The 18,598-nt window shown below is 43.3% G+C and overlaps 1 protein-coding gene across 3 annotated transcripts in view; it reads right to left on the bottom strand.

Annotated features, from left to right (window-relative positions):
- Nucleotides 1-18,598, bottom strand: part of PTCH1 (patched 1) — a 95,344-nt gene that overhangs the window by 39,808 nt on the left and 36,938 nt on the right. For all 3 annotated transcript variants that reach the window (XM_040416991.1, XM_040416989.1, XM_040416990.1), the window contains exons 3-8: nt 7,904-8,093; nt 6,877-6,946; nt 5,668-5,759; nt 4,616-4,811; nt 4,064-4,185; nt 645-792 (exon numbers count right to left, since the gene is read on the bottom strand). In XM_040416991.1, the coding sequence (XP_040272925.1) occupies nt 645-792; nt 4,064-4,185; nt 4,616-4,811; nt 5,668-5,759; nt 6,877-6,946; nt 7,904-8,093 (818 nt within the window). The remainder of the gene's footprint in view (nt 1-644; nt 793-4,063; nt 4,186-4,615; nt 4,812-5,667; nt 5,760-6,876; nt 6,947-7,903; nt 8,094-18,598) is intronic.

Here is an 18,598-nt window from a genome sequence, read left to right as displayed (position 1 = left end):
ACTTCCCACTGAGAACACGCTTGCAGGTGAATGACAACTAGCTTATGTAGCCTATATCTCATGCTCAATACTTCTCAGCTACTGGCCTAACATGAGGTCATTTATAGTTACAATATAGGTTACAGAGAACATAACCTACAAACTGAACCGTGTGTAATGAGTCATTTGCACGGACATAATATGGCTCCGTGAGCGGTTATACACTAAGAGCCGAAATCAGGCTTAGAACAAAATAGTTTGGGAACCGATTTCCTAACTACACATAGCAGATACAACCCTATTTTGCCTTTAAATATATGGCTCTCTCATGAAGGTATACTTAATCACTGTGTGAATGAAGACTATGGACCCTAGGACATATCCCTAGTGCTTTTAATAGAAAAATGCATGTAAAAACTACATCCTTTTTAGGTTTCTATTCTTTTCTTAGAAAAGTCCATGAGGCAAAAATGGCACAAAAAAACCATACTCTAAAACCACAACAGGAATAAAATGCAATAAATGTGAGGCCGAGCCATCACTGAATGCCACCATACATTTGCCTTTAGGGTGAATAATTTCAACTAAAAAAGCATTACCATTAGGTTTACTGTAAATGTTGCTATAGGTGGCGATCTCTTCATACACAATACAGTCAATCATACCTGAACATAAACCCGCTGCCAGGCCTCCAGAATGGCTGCTGCTTTCTCTTCATTCCAATTGATCTTAGAAACATCATTATAGCCCTTGAAGTGCTCATACATCTGCTTAGGAGTCATTAACTGAAACATAGTCTGTAACGCTTGGGCACTGAAACACAGAAATGCATGGAAATATTTTATGAGCAAATCCAGTACATTTTGTAGAAACTGTTGCATTCCTTTTTCTAAAGTGCGTGCACTTTACAGAAATATAAAATTATACGCGATGGAGCCTCGAGTCGTTAAGTTTTCCCTTTGTTAAGCAAAAGCCAAAAGGTCAATATCACATAGCAGAAAACAACTTTTCTCGTTGCAGTGCCATGTGTAGAAACCCTGTCTGCAATCACTAAAAATTTGGCTTGACTTGAGAGCTCCCCCAGACTAAACTCTTGACACTCCGCAGGGATCTAGGAAGTACACAAATGTTGATTATTTAAGCAGACGTGTGCATGTCTTTCCCCTTTTACTATACAATCAAAGACGTCTTACACATTCACTTGGCCGTCAATGGTTATAGTCACAAATGGTGCAAAAAAATCTTTCCAAACACAGCAGCAGGAGCCGATATATATATGTACTTTAATGCAGAAAATGCCGCTTTTTGAACGAAACATTTGGGGGGCTGTTCTGCATAGCAAATCTGGTTGAAATCCGCTGCCGCAATGGGTTTTGTATCAGTATTGCTGGAGAAATCACAGCATGTCCTCAGTGCAAAGGTAGAAGACCGCAGGTAAAACTTCCAGCATAGAATGACAACCCACACACAAGCCAGTTTGCGCAGCAGTTTTTGACTCATCCATTTTGCTGCTGCTGTAAATGCGGTGGATTTTCCTCATACAATTCCACTGCAGAGAACATGGTCTAAGCATGATAATATTTCCAGGACAAGCAATTCTAGCAAAGCATGATACAATGCACTTTCCCCTGAGAAACAAAAGGACATTTTCTGATCATCATTTTCCAGAACAATTAAAGGGATATCCATGTGGGATAGGTCATCATTATAACATCAGCGGGGGTCCAAGTCCCGGTATCCACGGGGGATCAGCCGTTTCAGAGAGCCTCACCAGAGCTCTGGTGTGCAACGTAGGCTCCCAGCAGCTTTCTAAGCACAGCGCCGTACATCATATAGTGGCAGTGCTTGGTATTGCAGCTCAGCCCCATTGTACTTGAATAGGATTGAGCTGAAACTAGGCCACGTGACCGATGTACGGTGATGTCACTGGCCTAGGAAGAGGCTGCGGCGCTCAAGGCCTCTGAATGTGTTTCATCCCCACAGATCTGATACTGACGACCCGAGGATAAGTCATAAATATCTTTTCCTGGATAACTCCTTTTACAGTCATATCCAGTCTATGCCATCCACACATAAGTAGGTCTGTATACCAGGAGTACATAAATGAAGGACCGGGCTGGACAAATCTCAGCAGTCTGCGACTGTGTAGAACTTCTGGTTTGTTCTCTAGTGATAGCCATCAACATTTGCATTGCTTGCCACAAAAAATACAATTTCCAACAGAAAAGATAAACTAAGGACCCTTTAACACATGCCGGTGATCAGGAATAAGCAAAGGACCACAAAGCGTGAAAATATTCAAAAGTGCAAAAAACAACGAAGGCATGTTATTGGGGTTTAACATTTAAATTTCATGCACCAACATGGATGTATCCATGATTAAAATGAGACTCACTGGAAAGGAGGTTCAGTTATCATGTCTACTGTATATTAAGAACATTGAGCTGTAAAGAGTTTATGTACTTTGAACAATCCCCATTTGTATGAAGCACCTCTTAATAATAAAATGAGACCTCCAGGAATCATCTATAATCTGTGGGGTAGTAAGGCTACTTTCACACTTGCGGCAGAGAGATCCGGCAAGCAGTTCCGTCGCCGGAACTGCCTGCCGGATCAGGCAAAATGTATGCTAACTGATGGCATTAGTAAGACTGATCAGGATCCTGATCAGTCTTAAAAATGCCTGATCAGTCGAAAAAATGCATTGAAATGCCGGATCCGTCTTTCCGGTGTCATCCGGCAAAAACGGATCCGGCATTTATTTTTTCACCTTTTTTTCAGTCTGCGCATGCGCATACCGGAAGGACGGATCCGGCATTCTGAATGCCGGATCCGGCACTAATACATTCGTATGGGAAAAAATGCCTGATCAGGCATTCAGGCAAGTCTTCAGTTTTTTTAGCCGGAGATAAAACCGTAGCATGCTACGGTTTTCTCTTTTGCCTGATCAGTCAAAACGACTGAACTGAAGACATCCTGATGCAAACTGAACGGATTACTCTCCATTCAGAATGCATTGGGATAATCCTGATCAGGATTTTTCCGGTATAGAGCCCCTGTGACGGAACTCTATGCCGGAAAAGAACAACGCAAGTGTGAAAGTAGCCTAAGCATCCTTTTATGCCCTAAGGCTAGTTTCACATATGCAGCAAGAAGTCCAGCAGGCTGTTCTGGCAGAGGACAACCTGCCGAAGCTCTCTGGATCCGGCATTGCCAGACTGTACCGGAGTTCAGCAGAGATCCGGCTGCTACCCAGCAAATATGCTGAGAAATGGCCGCACAAAAACTGCTGTACACTGGAAAACAAGAGTTTGCTCATTTGCCGGCTGATCACAGGGCCCCTTTACAGGCCTTTAAAAAGGGATTGATGACCTATCCTCAGAACAGAGTCTGACCATCGCTGATCCTATACTGATGACCTATCCTGAAGACAGCACTGCAAAACCCCTTTAAGTGTTCCATTTTCCTGCAGCTTCACCGCGTGGGAGATTAAGTATTAGGCTACTTTCACATTTTCAATTCCGCTATTGAGATCAGTCATAGGAATGCATTCCGTTCGGCTGCGCCCCGATCGCGGACAGAATAACGATGTGGTGCGGAGCAAGACGGATCCGTCCTGACACAATAGAAAATGGATCCGTCCCCCATTGACTTTCAATGGTGATCATGACAGATCTGTCTCGGCTACAGAAAACATAATACAACCGGATCAGTTCATGACGGATGCATGCGGTTGTATTTTTGTAACGGAAGCGTTTTTTGCAGATCCACGACGGATCCGCAAAAAAAAAAAAAACGCTAGTGTGAAAGTAGCCTTACACATTGCCCATCCAAATCAAGATGGGCAATGCAGGATAGGACAGACCATATACAGCAAGAGAAGGATCATGAAGTCAAAATTCCCTGACAGGGTATATGAAAAATGGATAAACTGGTGAACCCCTTGAAGTAGAAAACAAGAAGCATGCGATTAGATCTCCCCATGAAAAAAGTGACTACCAAGTCAAACTCTCAGTAGTCCCTTTTTTGATGGGGATATGCCATAATAAAAGATGAATGTGTGGTATTACACGTAAACACTTACCTGGCCAGCTTTCCGCTAACATTTTTCACTGTTCCACCAATGATCAGTTCCTCTTGCCAGTGCATGTACTTTCTTGAAAGACCATAGCATCCTCCATTCATCACAAGAGCAATATCCAGAGGCTGAAAGTAAAATACGAGACCAAAGGTAATTCAGGTCTTTAAAACCCCAAAATCTGATGGAAATTGTTGTTTTACAAACAATAGCTTTAGAATTTGTATTCATTTTATTACAATTGTATCTTCCTTCTCTGTACTGTCTTCTGTATTAGAGGCTATTTACGGCCTGACCTGAACTCACAGCATCATATATCCCTATGATGCTGTGAGTTTGGGTCAGTTCATTAAACCCGTCAGACCGTGAGACATGCATGTAATATAGATGGACAATACGTTTGAAATGGACTCATGTGAATAGCCAACTATCACAGATGTTTTATGGCATACAAAAAAAAAAAAAAAGAGTAACAGCGATGTGTACACCATTGCCAACAATGAGAGAATTTCTTTTGTAAGACCAGCTTGAAGAACATAATCCCATGTATGAACTCACTTTGGTTGAATTTTTATTAGGTGCTGTAGGCGGACAATCCGAATCTAATGGGTCGAGGCAGGGGCGGTCCATATACGCGTGACCAACTTCAGCCTTTTTTAGCATTTCCTCCCAGATGTCTACTTGGAACTTCTCTCTCATCTCTTCCAGCAGACCCATGGGGTCAAAGTTTGTCCATTGTAGAGTGGGTTTACCTCTGGAGAGAAACTGGTGTGAGCCAAAAATGACAACATACAATCTGTGCTGCAGTGTAGCGGATCGGAAAGAATGAAAATGAAAAAGGCAGAGTGGGAGGCAAAGCATATAACTAATGATGACAAATTTATATCAGCGAGAAAGTAGTAAAAACACCAAGCAGGCAGGAACAGAAGAGATCTTCTAAGCAAGCCTGATGACTTGGCCAGGCCTCCCACTCCAGTGGCTACTGCTCCTGGCACTTTTCAAGCTTCAGCCGGGCAGATTACAAAGGCCTTCTGGCCGCCTCATTTTGTTGTCTATGCCAAACTGTATTTGCCCATCCAGGCTTAAGTCATTATTTCAAGTCTCCCAACTAGAAAAGTGAAAATGCTTCGAGCCCTACATCCAGAGCTGCACATTGTAGGTTAGAGGATGGCCATTGCAAATTGCTTATTTTCGGAGACAAGCAAACCAGGACACGAACAATTACTCAGACACGAACTCTTGCATAATTACTCAAAAATGCCAACATATGCCAAATGCACAAAACATTTAACTCTTTGTTGCCTGCAGACTATAAAATATAAAAGTGGCTCAATTGTATAAAAAAAAAAAAAAAAAAAGCGTAGATGGGAATTAAAATGGAGTTTTTTGTTTCATTAAACAAACGACATAAAGAAAGGCCTAGTTGCTTATTGCTCTGAATAGTTCCAGCTTTACAAGCACATTCCCGAGCACATGCTACACAATGTTTCCAAGGAGGGAGCAATAAAACTGCAGGCCCAAAAGATCTACACCCTAGAAACATCACATCGACCTTTTAAGAGGACCATTTGAGCCGGGCCAGGGTACAGAATAAAAAAGGTATTGCTTACGGTAGATATGCCCTTCCAGAATGAAGTTTTGCTCCTTCCCAAAAGCAGTCCAATGGTGTGATAATTAAACAAGGGTAAAGTGATTCTATGATCTAGGAAATTAAACAAAGAGGTTTTCGGTTAATAACCCTACGCTTCATGCAAAATATATCCCCAATACACCGTTGTGGACGTTACAGAATGGATGAATCCTCCCAGAATGGACTTCTACATGGATAGAAATAGCTTTATGGGCACTTAAATAAAGAATCAATTCTGAGTAAAGAATTATAGGCCACCATCATCCTTTTGAGCACACATTGGGATTTTCTCATTTAGAAATCTCATATTAAAGTAGACTTTTAGTTAATTCTGAGTAAACAAGAGGGGGGGGGATCCTCTTTTTTTTTTTTTAGGTGATACTAGGGTTGTGCCATACACTTAGGGTATCACTTAGCAGTTGTCACTTATGTAGACTTAATGGGGTTATCCTGGAAAAAGTAATGATGATCTATGCTCAAAAATAATTCATCATTATCATATCGGGTGGGGTCTAAGTCCTGGCACCCCTGCCAATCAGCTGGCTCCCAGCAGTTTTCCAAGCACAGCGCCGTAATGTATAGTGGTAGTGCATGGTATTGCGGCTCAGACCCACCGACTAGAATGGGGCTGAGCTGCAACTAGGTCATGTGACCGATGTACGGTGATGTCACATCCTCTAGGAAGAGTTCATGGAGCGCTGGCCTCTTCTAACAGCCGATCGGCAGGTGTCTTGATATTGATGACCTATCCTGAGTACAGGTCATCAGTATATTTTCCCAGATAACCCCTGTAAGGCCCCCATACACATTAGTCTATTGTTGGCCGAATCTGCCGTTCTCGGTGGGTTCGCCTGACACTAACGTGTATGTGGAGCTCCCAACATCATTTGTCGGAGGAGAGAAGCATTGTGTGAGCCAAACGATTGTACAGCCAACAGCTATTGAATGGGTATGGGGGCCTTAACCAATACTTTGTTGTTCACACTGTGCAGTATGATCTCCAAGTTTAGGTGAGCTTAGTCATTAAAGGCTAGCAGAATTCACTGGGCCAGACTTAACTTCGATTTTTTTTTTTTAGTAAGAGTACTCTTGCTAGAAAACAGAATGAGTGCAAGGAAGGTGAACAGAGATGCCAGAACGTTTCCCAGTCATTAGCAGCAGAACAATGTAACCCATTTTAGACACTTACCTGGCTCATATACCCAGCTTCAGTTATAAGTTCTCCTGATTTAAAACATAGCTCTTCTAGTTTCCATGGCCTATTGGATAAGAAAAGAGGACACTTTAGAATCTTGTCATGTGTTTTTCAATCCTTACCAATAAGGTTTTATGAGTGAGGCCAATTTTGTATGAGCGTGTTTCGCCTCTGTGACCTATCTGGATTAATATGGGATTTTTTTTATGTGGTCGTAAAAATACGCGCCATATTTGAAATATCTTTTACTGTTTTACGGTCATAAAAAGGTTTTTCCTATAGTGTGCAAGCACGGCCACCGTTGCCGGATTACAGGGTGGTCATAACCATGGAAACAAGCAGTGTATAATTTGATGGAAAAGTGAATCAAGCCAGCAAAGGAAGCAATATGGACAACAACAATACATTAGTAAGTGCCTTGAATTAAAGGGGTTTTCCGAGATTTTAATACTGATGACCTATAAAGTTATAATCAATAATGTTACAAAAATACACATCCATTTTTAATGCTAAACACAAATTCAAATACGGATGCTACAGGTTCCATATTCTACATGCGAAGGCCTCCTGCACAAATTGCGGGCCGCGATGCACGAACACCATCTGTGGGGCAGCTGCAGCGGATCGCGGACCCATTCACTTTAATGGGTCCGCCATCCGGCCGTTCCGCAAAAGGTTAGGACATGTTCTATCTTTTTGCGGAACGGAAGTACGGAACGGAACCCCGCGGAAGCACTCCGTAGTGCTTCAGTAGGGTTCCGTTCTGCACCATTTCGCATCTCCGGATTTGTGGACCCATTGAAGTGAATAGGTCCGCATCCGTGATGTGGAATGCACACGGAACAGTGCACGTGTATTGCGGATCCGCAAATGCGGTTCGCAATACGGCAACGGGACACCTACGGTGGTGTGCAGGAGGCCTAAGGCATATACAGCATCTAAATCCAAAATTTATAATAAACATGCAATGGTCAGAAGAACTAGGCAGTGACAGGGAGATTTTTACAGATGTGGCATTTACCTGTCGTACATGTAGACTTGCACCTTGGTGGCCTCAAGTGCGGAGTGGAGATGTTGCCTCAGAGCTTCTGTTGTTAGGACATTAGCACCATCCTCTAGCGGAGTCTGGATCATGAGCTGTGGATTAAACATGGCTTCCTCTCCTATCTTTTGCCGAGTATAATTTAATTCGCGACTTACTCTTCCACCAACTGCAAGAAAAATACATTTACAGATCATTCAGAAGACAAAGCAAGACTCCAAAACTAATCCAATGCCAGAGAACATGAAGCCGTCGTGCAGCTACTGAACTACCACTCTCAGAAACCTTTGCCAGGGATGAAGTACTTAAACAGCTGCAGGGTACTTTCTCCTGCGCTCTGATGTACAGAGGAGATTTGTTGACGACTACAATAAACCATAAAAGAGTAATAATTACATTACAAATAGCCTTAATTTTTCTTCCAGTCGTTTCCCCCCTCCTGAATCTAAGACTTCCATATGGAGAAGCTAAATCACTTTAAGAAGGCTCTCTCCACCGAGCAGACTGAACATTTTTTGGACAATTTCTCGCACTTGTATAAACAGTCTGGTTCTATAGTACACGCCACGATCAATGGCTTTTATGTATACATGTCCATACACAGAAAGAAAAAACCCTGGCACTGTTAAAACCCTTTTAGGCAGCTTGGTAGAGGGCAGTGAAAAATAACGGAGAACAAGTTACACATCTTGGACTGTATTCACACTGCTGTTTTTCTGTAGATCATTTTGTGTTATTTAACGGTTTATTTTTATGGCTTCAGTTAGCCACACATTTTTTGTTTGTGGGCAGCAGAACATAGAAACCAAGCCATAAGATGGCCGTACAGGTCATCAAATGAGCTATTAATCCCGTCTGCCCCAAAAATACTAATGTTTGGCTCAGGCGAGCAGGATGCAGCTTATCTTCCGAAATTGAGCATGCCCAGTCTCCCCCACCACCTTTGATTTGGGAAAGAGTGAGCTGATCTCGCCAATTCTGTTGAATTCGTCTGACATTTATAGAACACCTTTAGTCCCTTCTGTATGCCAATATTAGTTATCACACTTCAAGCAAATTTTCCAATAATTCTCCTCATGCGATCAGAAAAACTACTTCAACAGGTCCAAAAAGAGAGGTCTACACTTGCGATGGTGCTTAAAGGGTTTTTCCAGACTCCCGATACTGAAGACCTATCTAAATCAGTGGCGGTCTGACACCCCCGACCTCCACCGATCAGCTTCTGGTGCTGCAGCTCCATTCAAAGTGTAGTGGCCATGCTGCGTTATTGCAGCTTGGATTCCATTCACTTCACTGGGGAATAAGCTGCAATATCCCAGTATGGCCACTACACTTTGAACGGCGCTGTGCTCCCTACTCCATTCGACAGCTAGTGCTGATGCTGCAGAGAACAGCTGCTTGTTGGGAGGGTGTGGGGCGTCAGGCCCCCACGGATCGGATATTGATGACCTATTCTGAGGAGAGATCATCATATCACAAGCCTGAAAAACCCCTTTAAGAGAGAGTTTTTTTGTCCATTACTCCAATAGATTTTGACGGAGGGTCAGCCAGACTGGTGGAGCTCTCTCTTAAATGAAAGCAGTCAGCGCTGCTGAAATAACGCGATCAGATCACTGATGATTTTTATCTAAAGCACAAATTCAAGATTTGTTTGCGTACCTTTTTGGATTTCTGTAGATCACCCAGGGAACTGATCCCTACCATGTTCATGAAGGTGTTGCAAACAAAGACAGATCATTTCTGGCAGGAAAACGGCCGTTTGCCTTATGACATAAGGAATGGCAAGTTGCTAAATGGTAAAACCACAATGTTTCTATGCCTAGAATCTGTCGGTGCAAATTGGTACAATATAGACGCACTTTTTCCCCCTCATCTTGTTTGACAAGAGGCGTGGCTTAGTAAGAAAGGGGTGTGTCCCAATATATTGGTCACCAAAATTGCGCCACAAGTGTGGTGCAAAATCTGTATCCTCCAGGCACCAAATTTATCATCCAGCCTGAGCCCCTGTGCAGGTCTAGGACAGCCTGTCTAGGTTTACACCGTCTATAGGATTAGTAAATATTCTGCACTGATGAGGTCTAAAAAAAAACTACTAAAGTGGTCTCAAATGGGCACACCTGGACAGATCCGGACATTCAGTCTTACATTTCCGAGTACCGTATGTGATACAAATCCATGTATCTTGCTGTATCATACACAAGTGATGCTCCATGGTACAGAATCCCTCCTGTCCTTCCCACATGGACCGCACAGCTCTATTAAACTGATGGCAGGGTGTGTGACAAGCTGCTGAAGGCTTTAAGGCACACCTGTTACAACAAAAGTCTTCCCTTTACTCATTACGCTAATAATTCAGCCCATCATCTAGACTACCTGTCAAAACAGCAGCAAAAGACACGCTGTCAATGCATGAAAAGAAGGAGAAAGCAAGAATGGCTGCAGAAGCACACAGGCCGCTGGCTCCCGAGTATAAAAACCAACACCCTGCCCACATTATATACCAGGCCATGCAACCCAGAAACTTGGTGCTATAGAAGGGTGACACGACACCATTCATAACCAGAGAAGAGTGGTACTGGGAACACTCATGATTGCAGTCCTTGAACAGTTGTGTTTTTCTTCCCTTTCCATCTACCAAGGCAATTTGTCCAATTCAAATTCATCTACTAAGTACCCATGCACACGTCCCAGCACATGAATCATGCCATGGGCACAACATATGCCACTCTATGGCATAACAGAGAAGTCAATAGAGCATGCTATATATTTTTTTCTCACGGGTTCCATACACGTCAGCAAGAAATAAGCCATTTCCCCTCCCAATCCATCTTCCTTTCCTTCTCCATTGACCTCCCCACTCCCCGTTACCATACTTTTATACTGATTATTCAGTTCTACTGTTCGCACCAAACTAGCAAGCAGAATTGCAACGTAACTATCCGATTGTTATTGCTTACACCACGTCATCTGAATTTTCACACACTACAAAACAACCCATTAAGTTAGGCAAAATTTGTAGGCACACTAGCTACCGGACCCCTATATAAAATATGCTACTGGGTGCTTTTTATAGATGCAAATAAAACCATGCCAAATAGAGCAAATGTAAAATATAGGAACAATTCAATTAAATAAAAGTCATCACAACATTTAAAGCAAAAATGTAATTTAAGTATATGCACTACATGTACTATGTATCAGCCAAACCTAACTTAAAGGAATGTTCTGACACTGAAAATGGTGTCTCAGCTACAGGCAGTGTTCTGGTCGTTAAGTGTGGATCCACTGTGCCAACCAACTGGTTTGACTGTGGGCGTTATCCTGGCAGCTCTCTGGTATTCACCCTCTAACTCCTATAAAGGGACCTGGACTTTGCTGCAGGGGACCCACCAGGACCTCTTGGAATAGTCCCAGTATGGTTGGCTGCTGACACACTGTGGTCAGACACACCAATGCCAAGCACAGAGTGATCAGGCAATACACAGTCAGAAAGCAGGTAGAGGTCAAGGCATTAGTCAAGTCAGGATCCAGGAAACAGGCATAAGTCAGTACACAGGCAGGGCTCTTTTACAGGGCCTAGCAAGCAAGTGGAACCAAACGTAATCTATTGCTCAGGCAAACGGTAGAACAAACAACCCAGCATATATAGGAGGGCTAATGAGCTCATTAGTCAAACTGCTGGGATAGAGCAAAAAGGGGAATTAATCCTTGCAGTGATGCAGGGAGAGGTTCAAAGAATAGACACGAATACACACACACAAAGACAAAGCAGCCAGGTTGCAGCTTGCAACAGGAGACACAGGAGTCTGGCTCTTAGGGCCCATTTAGACTGCCGTAGTGCTGTGCGGATCCGCAAAACACTGATACCGGCCATGTGCTTTACGCAATTTGCGGGCCGCAACCATAATAGAAAATGCCTATTCTTGTCTGTGATTGCGGACAAGAATAGGACATGTTCTATCTTTTCTGCGGAGCCGCGGTACGGAATAACGGATGCGGACAGCACACAGTGTGCTGTTCGCATTTTTTGAGAGCCCATAGAAATGAATGGATCCGCAGACCTTCCGCAAAATTGCGGAACAAGTGCGGATCCGTTCATACAGCCGTGTGAATGAGCCCTCAGTCTCAGGCAGAAGCTCTAGGTGAGTGATGCAGCGCTCATGTCCACCACAGATAGCAGTATGGACGTGGGCATGGAGTGTCGCCATGACAGACAGCATGCAATGGAGCAGAAAGATTGATATATAGTTTTAGAAGAAAATATTCAGTATTATTTGTACTTTATTCACTTAAAGGGGTTGTCCAATGCACAAATAAAAAATAAAAACAAGCATTTCACACACAAAAAAAAATAAAATATATAATAATAATAATAATAATAATAATAATAATAATAATAATAATAAATAATGTTGGGGCCAGACAACCCCTCTAAATCCCTGCTCTTTCTATGCCTAGGAGTCTAGTGGGTAGTTCTAATTGAGGAGTGACCGCTGTCTCTGTATACATGCTCGTATGGGGAAGGCTGGACCACCCACTGAACTTAACAGAGATTTAAACTCATTCTACTGAATCTTTTCCTATAAAACTGTATCTCAATCTGCTCAGCTCCTCCTGCTCTATACCACGCTGCCTGCAGATTGGACTGACTGTATTTTACAGAGAACAGATTCCGTTAAAAGTAGAAGTCAGGGAACATGCGATAACGTTACACACAAAAACATCGTTTCATTAGCAATACCTAAATAAAAAAAAAGTGGACAAACAGCAGCCAGACTGTTAAAAGCGTGCCAAGCAATAATAAATACGCAAGATAATAAATAAGCGAGAAAAAAAAAAGAATCCAAAAATACTTTAAGAGCAAAAACAGGCCTCTCCATTCTTCTGAGCGCTCTAACCAGCTGCTTGCGATGCCATCTGTTGTTACCTAAAAGGTTTACTATGGAAAATCCTTGCAGCGAAGCAGAACTGCTCTCACTGTCAGAGACAATCAGGTCAGGTCAGCGCTCCCCCAGCATGAAACTGCTGCCTGTCACGGCCCTCCCGGTCTCCATATTTCTTACATGCCCACCAGTTCCAAACACAACATTGGACCTGTCATGCAGCCTATTTTTCACTGGATACGTAAATGGCTCATTCAGAAATCTGAACAGACAGCGCTGAAGACAAGGAGCTCACTTTCAACTCCGCTTAGCCACCTAACACATGCAGAAGATTTAGCCCACCTTTTACGGCACTCTGCCACATGCAAACAAACATGTCAGACAATTCATACAGGACATAGAATAGTAAAAGGAGCATAGGACCAAAGACCAAAAAAAAATAAAAATGACCAAAACAAATCTAGGCCCAAATTGCGGTCCCTTTTTTCTCTAAAGGACTGCTTCTCTTGTCTTGACTTGTGGAAGGCTGACATCACTTCATGGCTCGGAGCACTTCTCATTATGCTTCCAGCTCTCCTTTCATTGGCTTTCCACTTGAGGCCGCATGGGGCAAAACACAAAGGAATCCCCCCGCTTCACACAGGCTCCCCAGCATCCCACTGCACTGATTTATACCCAGCCCTGTTCCTTCGCTGCATCTGTGCCGAGAAACACACAGCGCTGGGGGCCACTTTCATGATTTTTGTTGCGATCAGGATTAGCTGGATTAGGGTTTGATTCATAAGGACCCCCTGCGGCCGTGAGGAAGTTTCATCACAAGGTCAGTGTGGTGTGAAGTAGATTCTGTCAACACCACCACTGCTGGCAAAAAAAGAAAGGGAAGAACCTAACAGGGGTATAACAAAGGAAATGCGACGTCCCTGGCCTTACAATGCGGGTCCTGTATAGAAAATAAAGTGAGGTTTATGTGAAATTAGCCACACAGGTACATTTTCATTTCCCAAGAATGCTGCGGTCACGGAGTCTGGTGGGGCCAGGGGGAGTCAGTATGCTAAACTGCACACAAAAACCACATAGGGACTTTTCTTGGCTCCGGTTCCAAATCAACCAGACGCCTACAGAGCCGTGGCCCTGACAAGTGACTATTACACTCACCCTGTCACTTAGGACTGGCTACATCTAGCTCCGCAGAAAGGGCTTCATACACGCACAAGCCATACGTGTAACATTAGAAACCGCAGCCCTTCAGCTGGCGCTTGAAACGCGCTGCGCACTAGGCATTTTATAGCTGGCGAGAAGAAAAACTTCCCCTGTTGCTTACCGCTCTGCTCCCCGGCCTTATCGGCTACGTTCCTGCTTTTCTATTCTGCAGTTGCATTCACCACCAAGAGAAAAGGGTGTAGGCAAAGGAGGCTTTGACCTGCAGCGGTAACACAATACTTTCGCACAACCCTGTCGACCCCTGACATAAATTTTACACCGCAGCTGGCATTTACACATTTAACATTACCATATGTATAGCCTACTCGCTGCTAATTATGCTAATCACCTGTCTAACTCTCTGCTGCGAAAAATGGTTGTATTTAGCAGTCCACTGCCTACCAATGCAGCTTACTGTGTGGCTGAAATGTACATTCAGACGGCCTTGAATGGCAAGATTTTTCCACGTTGCTGGCTTCATTCAGGCCACAGAAAAATGTATTCAAGTCAACTGGTTGCGGTCCGCAACAAAAGTTACGATAGAAAAGTGAGTGTATTCGTGCCCTAACACTCAAAGTCTGCTTGCAAGCAAAATGATAAATCAATTGGTGTGGGAAACAAAGAGAGGGGCATTTTTTTTCACCAGTCTTGTGAAACTGTTGCACATATTTTGGGTGTTGGTGTGTACAACGTAGGTACACAGGCCACGCGGCATTCCCACACCTTGGACCAAAACATTTGAACGTACCCTTTGTGAGTGGCTGGAGTCACTCCCCGTTCTGGACACAATCATAAATGGTTGAGGTTTCCATGCCATGGTCATGAGTTAGTGAGGACATCTATCAAAGGCCCATGAAACGTTTAGGACGGTAGGTTCCGAGTACTCGGCAACTTAACCGGCAGGGCTCTTTCTGAAGCGCTTCCAGCACACCACTTTTAAAGAGGACCTTTCACCAGTCCTAACATTCCTGTTTTAATAGCTAAATGCATCCACCATGTAATAAGAATAGATGCTGCAGAATTGTTATGACTGTATGTCCACTAGAAGTTATGAATGAATTGCTAGCAGTCTGCAGTAAGGGTACAGAGGGGAGGTAACAAGGTGTGTGTGTGTGTGTGTGTACCTGCACAGACTCACTCCAATCAGTGCTGCCATTTTCAGACTATGCAGGGACACCCCCCAACTAGTAACACCCCTCTGTACCCTTACTGCAGGCTGCTAGCAATTCATCCAAAACTTCTAGTAGAAATAATAAAGGAATGGCACAACATACAGACATAAGAATAGATGCTCCAGAATTGTTATTACATGGGGAATGCATGAAGTTCTTAAAACAGACAGGAGCGGTGAAAGGTCCTCTTTAAGGACTCATGTACACAACCATGTATAAGCCCGAGATCTAAGAAGGGTTGTGGAAGTGTAGTTGAGCAACAATGAACTTGATTTTAGGGATTGGAGAGATTTACATAAAAAAAGCTGGGTCTATTGTTTTAAAGGGGTCATCTTGGAAAAGATATTTATGACTTATTCAAAGGGTAGATCATTATTATAACATCAGCAGGGGTCCAAGTCCCAGCATCCCCGCTGTTCAGCTGTTTCAGGGAGCCGCTGTGCTCACTGAAGTTCTGGTGAGCGATTCAGGCTCCAGGCAGCTTTCCAAGCACAGCGCCTTACATTGTATAGTGGCAGTGCTTGGTATTGCACCTCAGCCCCATTGACTTGAATGGGGCAGAGCTGCAACTAGGCCATGTGACCGATGTCACTGGCCTAGGAAAAGGCGGCTCAAGGCTTCTTCTAAAAGCTGATCAGTGGGGGTCCTGGGTTTCACACCTCCGCAGATTTGATACTGATGACCTATCCTGAAGAGAAGTCAAATATATTTTCCTGAATAACCCCTTTAAGGCTTTAGAAGCTTTGATAGATGCCCTTCTTAGCACCTTTAAATAAAGCTGTACAAGTTATGACATACAGGTTAAAGGCCTCACGTTGAACGCCCAAAAAAGCACTCAGCATACATGTCAAAGTACCCATAGGGCTCCATTCACATGACAGAGGCCAAGAGTGGCTAGTGTAGTATCCTACACTATTTCATACAAAAGTATACTTTAAAACAGATATACTGCATAGTATATATTTTCTTTTACAATGCATATCAGGCCTAATTCAGATGCCGATTTATGTCCACAAAAAGCAAACACATGTCAATCCATGTGGATGTCCGTTTTTTTTCTCTGCACCCATACACTTGAACAAATGAGGGTGTAAAACAAAATTACAGATTCCCTGGTCCGTGAGAAAAATATGTTTTTCTTGCCTATAATGTGTCCGTGTCTAGTCTGTTACTCACAAGGATAGCACGTGGATGGAAAATACATCTGTCTGAATCAGACTTTAGTAACATATCACGCTTTATATCTACTTGGTTGGATACATTGCAGCCATATGTCAGAAATATATGTAGGGACATTCTCCTCATACATACATAACCTCCAACATAGGCTCTTGGAGCTCGTGCACACAAAGGTATTTTTTGTCCGTGTCCGTTCCTTTACGGACAAGGATAAGACTGTCCTATTAGGGGCCTGGCATTAATGTTTTGCGTATCCGCAAATTGTGGACTGCAAAACGGTTGTCTGCATGAGCCCTTAGCCCAATGTGAACAGAGCTTACCAAGTGTGATACACCTGATGTCTGACAAGACACCAGAATTTTAACAGCAGTATGCACCATATTGTTATGCTGACGGCCCATGCCCACCACTGCCTTGGCCCTCTGAGTGGGCAAGGGAATCATATCACTCACCTACCTGGCCCCTCTGCTTCCCAGCAGTAAAGACACACTTGTTCTCCTTTTGCTATTGGCAGTGGGCCCAGCCACTGGCAGGCCATGGCCTACCCTTCTCTTCCAGGTCCTATGGGTCTGTCTCTAGGATGTGTGTGAGCGCTCTCCCCGGCCCTTAAAGGGCCAGCACATGCGCACCAGTCTTCCACAGCCAATGGCTAGGTACTGCTGGGTACTTAAGGCATCTTCCCCTAGGGGAGGATGTTTGAACTATGTTATTTAGCTTATTAATCGCTAGTGAAAGTGTGCTGTTCTGCTTGTCCACCCATTTTGACCTTCCATTGCCTAATTTTAGTCTGCTTATCGTATTGACCCTTTACTGATTGACCTGACTTAGGACCAGTTTCATGGACTTGCATGAACTCTGCCTGCGCTGACCTCAGTGTGATTCCTGACTTAGTGATCCAGCTGCCAACCACACTGGGACTATCCCAAGAGGTAGCAGTCTGTTAACTAATCTGCAGCCAAGTCCAGATCCCTGTATAGGGCTTAAATGGTGAATACCAGGGGGACTTCCAGGAAGACACCCTTAGGTCTAGCTCGAAGTCAAACTTGGTTGGCGCAGCGATTCCACATCCACTGCCCATTACCCATATCTACAAATGGGTCACTATTGATGGGGACTATGGTCATAGTACATTAAAGTGACCCAAAAATTTGTCACACTAGAAATGTTTGTTGGTGTAAAAGTAGAGATCACGCCTATATAGCTTGTCTAGTGTTGGATTTAAAATACACCAGAAATAAGCCTTATATAAAGCATTAGGGAATTATTATTCCCATTCATAAACTATGGTAATGAACTGTGTGTTTTGGGTGTGGCTGGGTTTTCACCAACTATTGCACGCCATATTCTTCTGGCAAGCTTTTCCTATTTGACTTCAGTGACAAAAATCCAACCGCATTTCCAACACGATAGGGGAATTTTGAAGTCCGTTTTGATAGCACTGCCGAAATTTTTTGCCAAATTTATCAATTGTTACTCGCTGTTTGATAAATTTGGTGACTTAAAAATAAATAAATAAATACAACATTTTATTGCTGCAGTGTTGATGTCACCCCCTACTGGAGTGAGTTTGCAACTTTTAAAAAAAAACAATGCCTACTTTTCCACCCAATTTTCAAAATTTGGAATGAAAAACAAAAAGTCAAAAATGTTGGCGTAAAAAAGGCATTTGCCAAAACTTGCAACTTTTGTATGGCATTTTTCTGGTACAAAGGGAATAATAAATTCCACCCTGTGAGCTCTGGGAAAATTTTTAAATCTTAAGGTTCTTGGGAAAAAAATTAATATAATGTTTCTCTTACATCTTTCACTGCATGGCTGTCTAGTCCAGACCATGACTGGAAAAAAAAGGTTTGTGAACAAAGCCTTCTGCTCACTCCTGAGATACCTCTAGTACTGACATAGAACAAATCAGCCCTGGTACGTTATCCAACTTGCTGTCCAGATAAAGGGTCTCACCTCCCTTTTCACACTTAGCGCCGCAGTGCTCTTTACAAGCCCAAGTCTTGACTTGGCCCTATATCCCATAACTTCCTTCCCATGTGTTCTGCCATGTTCTTCCAGGGCCTGTATCTGCTTGTAATAAATAGGAGGTGTTACATTTAAACACGTTAATGCTTATTTTGCACTCCTTCCCTTGTGTACCATACCATGTGTTTGCTTTGTACATGGGCCTACGTTTCATCCTCACCAACCATACCTAGAATAACTGTTCTTACAGTTAGGGGAATGAATGTTGGTCT

Source organism: Bufo bufo, chromosome 2 (assembly GCF_905171765.1).
Source record: "Bufo bufo chromosome 2, aBufBuf1.1, whole genome shotgun sequence".
Classification (NCBI taxonomy): domain Eukaryota; kingdom Metazoa; phylum Chordata; class Amphibia; order Anura; family Bufonidae; genus Bufo; species Bufo bufo.
The sequence above is the reverse complement of the archived record's forward strand: the minus strand, read 5'-3'. Positions and strand labels throughout refer to the sequence as shown.